Below are 4372 nucleotides of genomic sequence, written 5' to 3' on the forward strand. Positions count from 1 at the left end.
AAATTTGAATGTTGATCAAGTCAAACTCAGGAGCCCGAGCTCTAAAGAGCATTTTCGTAGTCTCCGCTGCTAATCCAAGGGCTGTAACAGACCCATCAATTTTTTTTTCTTATCTGTAAATAATTTCTGAAATTTCTTTGTTGCGTCCAACACATTTTCTGTGATCTTTTGTGTGAACATTTCGAACTCCTGAAACAATATTAACACTCCTTGAACAGACGTGCATCAGCAGACGATGGAAAAACGAAAAATAGAAGAAAAGATGAAGCAACAGTGTGCTAGTCACTGGAAGGATTAACATCATGTGACGAGCTATGAAAAATTGCATCCATCCTAAAAGGTGACATCATACAAGAAGCTAACATCTATCTACATCGGTATTTGAACTCGTGAAAAAATTATAAGGATTGAAGTGAACAGGGCAGACAAATACTTTCCTTTTCCTATTACTACTACTTCGATTTGAAATTCCTGTAAACCGAATGAGCCCTAAGGACCCTGGGAGCTAATTCTCTACCCGACAACAAACGTTTGTAGTTTCACTGAACTGTGCAAGTACGATGCAGTTCATATGCACATGTATCAACATCATTTTGAGTTTTTGACCCACCGGCACAAATCTACTCCATATATGTATAGATCAACCAAACAAACACACCACGCCTCTCCAGGAAATGAAAATAGCAAATCAAATGCAAATAGCAGTTTCAGGCAGCCTAGAAACAAACAACGTTCAGAACAACCAGCAGTATAAATCTGCACCGAACTCCAACCAAAAAACCTCTCGTTCAAACAGGAATGGTGCCATTTGGGTACTGACCCCATCATTATACATAAAGAGGCTGCGAGATGCTTCATAAGCTCATACGAGTAACCAATGTTACAATTTACGGATAGATGGAGTACAAACATCAGCCCCCTGTAAACAAACTTCTAAGCTCGAGTAAGACACTAGTGATAGTGATGTACCTGCAGTCTAGATCAGAGACCAAGAAGTAACTCGTGAAACCTGATCAAAGTAGCCAGACAAAAGCACTACAGATCGATAGTCTCACTTTTGTCGAGGGCATTTCAACAATCCAGAAGTAATAGAACAAAATCACCAGTTTAAGTTATACTGAATTGCGCGGCTGTTTGTCCTCCTTAACTCCATCGCTAGCTTCGAGCCTTTTTGGACTCCTGCCTTTATCAGGACCGCCAATAACTCCCCATGTCTTAAACTGCCGGTGCCGAGCCCTTGCCCTTTCCTTCTCCTCCTCAGATCTCGTGGAAAAGCAGTATGGACATGATACACCATACTCCCATTTAGGAGATTCCATGTCTTCGTCACTAACTGGTTGTTTACATCCATAGCAGAGTTTGTGGGTTCCCTGAGCTAACCCATGCTCCACTGAAACACGCTTATCAAACACGAAACATTCACCTTCCCACAAGCTTTCAGCTTCCGGGATTTCCTCTAGGTACTTTAATATCCCACCCTCCAGATGGTAAACCTGTCACGTACAGGTATGAAACCTCCCATTAGGGTCGCAACTATAAGATATGTTACTGTACTATATAGAAGTTGATAGCATAAAAATCATCCATGCACTAATTGGTTTTATAACAGAACTTATCCACTAGGTTCACTACATAACCTAGTGCTACTGATGGTACAGCACATGACCAGGTTAACTGTACACAAGATGCAATATTCAACCTAAGGACAAATTCATTTCAGTGGTATTAAAAAGTAATATGTTGTCAATTTGTATACAATTTATTTTTAATCAAGAGGAAATGCTTCATGAGGAAAGTCAACAGAAGAATAAGAAGAGAAAGCCCTCCTGGCATACCTCTTTAAATCCCTTGTCAAGGAGAAAGCTCGATGCCTTCTCACATCTAATACCGCCAGTGCAATACATAGCAACTCGTGGTAGCTCTTTGTGTCCACTGGAATTCAGATCTTCTGATCCCTCAGTTACAGTGTTACCATTTACTGATGACTGGTGACTATCAGATTCAGCCAACTGGAATTGATTATCAACCCAAGATGGGAATTCTCTAAATGATTCTGTGCATGGATCAACAGCCCTCTTAAATTTTCCTATGCGTATCTCATACATGTTACGCACATCAATGACAACCTGCCACATGGATAGTGTGAATGCATCACGCAGATGGCAGGGAACTAGACAAAATAAATTCTGAGATGAATGAAAGACTCACGGTGTCTGGATCGCTTATCAACGAATTCCAATCTTTTGGCTTTATATACTTGCCAACCCTTTTAGTTGGCATCACACCAGGATCTCCAAAACTCACTATCTGAGAAGCAGTCAATAAAACATAATAATCAGCATCACTAAATACTCAGGTATTCCGTCAAACAACCAGTAATATTTACTATTATGCAAGCAAACTAACCAACCTCCTTTTTCAATTTCACACGGACATGATCCCATCGGAATGGAGCATCTTCTCCAGGACCAACAGGGGAATGGCTGGTATGTCCATGATGGATAGCCTCATCCTCTGGAGTAACAGGTGTCTGGATCACCCTCAATCCTTTTAAGCGATTGTCTGTTTGAATAAAGTTCAAAACTTTCTCTACAGCTTCTGGCGTTCCACATAAACTACCGTTGATTCCCTCTGGTGCAAGAATAATGCCACCTGAAACACGCTGAACAGCATCAGCCAACCAACCATGTGAGTGCCCAGTTTCACAGAAACATTAATGAATAAATAGCATATATGCGCAATTTCTACACAATATGAACACCAAGTTACAGTACTCTCATTGGCCAATTAATGTTTCGAAGTTGTAAAAGAGGATAACAGCGAAATACAACCATTAGACCACACATACTTTGTGACTTTACATAAGAAAATAACCAAATTTATCAGGTCATCCATAAATTGAGAAATAATCATCTCATGATATCACTACTGTTCTAGTTAGCACAGCTTCATATAATACATTAAAAAAAGTAACAGAACTGAACGTCTTAATGTAACAAAACAATGACAGGTACCAGAGAATTAAAAAACAAAATATATAGAAGGCTAGCAGTTAACAATAGATGCTCACAAAATGAACATCTTAGTGTAACACACATCAAGACCTAGAAATGAGCTGAAGTCATAAGAAATATAAAAAAGAGTTAAATGAAGCTCCTCACAAGACAAATCTGTCAATAATACATTATACTTTCTTTGTTACGAGTTTGGGTAGCTTTTCACATAGGTATTACTCGCATTTCGTATGCTATATCTGTGCGCATTTTGCAATAGGTTTACAAAAATAATACTACCTCCGTCTCAAAATATAAGACCTTTTGTAAGCTAAACTAGCCTACAAAAACGTCTTGTATTTTGAGACGGAGGCAGTACAATGCAGTATCTAGCCCAAAATTGCCATACATATGCACTATACAATCCATTGCATATCTGAAGAACTTTGCTATTTTTCGGTTCAAGGGAAGAACTTACTAAGCTCCATGGTCTATGGATCATAGCATACAAAGTTCATTACATGAATGCATCAAACATTTAGTCGAACAGATTACATCACGCAACCAAAGAGGGATATAACACAGCACAAAAGCTGACAAAATACAGTCCATGCCATTTTTCTAGTCTTCCCTGGCAGGTTAGCTTGAAGTTTTGCAACATTGCCCACCACTTCAATTCTACTGTTGTACTGTATATCATTAGGCGCGATGGCCATCGATGCAAAGTGACCAAAAAAATAGAGAGAGAGAGATGATATCTGTGTGCGCTCACCAGCTCCTCGCAGAGCTCCTTGAGCGGCCGCCGCAGGTCGGCGTGGTCGGGGAAGTCGGCGAACCGGTAGAAGGAGACCACCACCAGCGCCGGAGCCTCGCCTTCTGCGCCCCCATCCCCCGCGGCCACCGCGAAGCTCCTCCCGTGCGGCGGCGGGGAGACGAGCGGGGCGCTGTTCCTCAGCGGCATTAGGCGGACGCGGCGGCGGGGGACGGCAGGGCTGGGGGCGGGCGGGTCGAGGATGAGCGAGCTGATGGAGGGGAGGAGGTGGCGGGTGGCGGCCGTGGCGGCGCGGCGGGCGACAGAAAGTGGTGGGGAGGGCAGCATCCGGCCTGTCGGGGTTGGGTTGGGTTGGGGCAGAATTACCGCAGATTGGCCTTAGCGGACGGATTCTCGTGTTTATCTTTCGTGATGGGCTTTTGGGCTGCGACGTGGAAGATAGTGCTCCCTTAGTGGCCTGGCCCAGTCGTGCAGTTTTCTTCTGGTTTTTTCAAGTTTTTTTGGGGGGGTTTTCCTCTAGCTTTCCTTCCAGTTTGCTTTTTCGGTTTTCAGTTTGTTTCTATGGCGCGTTTCGTCGGTTCTTCTTTGGTTTTCTGCATTTCTTCAT

General features: G+C 42.6%; 1 protein-coding gene across 1 annotated transcript; it reads right to left on the reverse strand.

Moving 5' to 3' along the window:
• Positions 1-751: 751 nt before the first annotated feature.
• LOC119314510 (rhodanese-like domain-containing protein 7) lies at positions 752-4106 on the reverse strand. The gene is made up of 5 exons (XM_037589219.1): positions 3766-4106; positions 2411-2662; positions 2209-2307; positions 1836-2126; positions 752-1493 (listed from the first exon to the last, which is right to left on the reverse strand). The coding sequence occupies exons 1-5, from the start codon at positions 4090-4092 to the stop codon at positions 1113-1115; spliced, it is 1350 nt and encodes a 449-aa protein (XP_037445116.1). The 5' UTR covers positions 4093-4106; the 3' UTR covers positions 752-1112.
• Between the last annotated feature and the right edge of the window lie 266 nt (positions 4107-4372).

Source organism: Triticum dicoccoides, chromosome 6A (genome assembly GCF_002162155.2).
Source record: "Triticum dicoccoides isolate Atlit2015 ecotype Zavitan chromosome 6A, WEW_v2.0, whole genome shotgun sequence".
Lineage (NCBI taxonomy): Eukaryota > Viridiplantae > Streptophyta > Magnoliopsida > Poales > Poaceae > Triticum > Triticum dicoccoides.

Excerpts from the sequence above, each read along its gene's own strand:
- LOC119314510 (XM_037589219.1), bottom strand. The coding sequence starts at position 4,092 with ATGCTGCCCTCCCCACCACTTTCTGTCGCCCGCCGCGCCGCCACGGCC. Across the intron at positions 2,663-3,765 it reads AGGAGCTCTGCGAGGAGCTG|CGTGTTTCAGGTGGCATTAT; the intron begins GTGAGCGCACAC and ends GATGCTGTTCAG. Across the intron at positions 1,494-1,835 it reads TTGACAAGGGATTTAAAGAG|GTTTACCATCTGGAGGGTGG; the intron begins GTATGCCAGGAG and ends TGTACGTGACAG.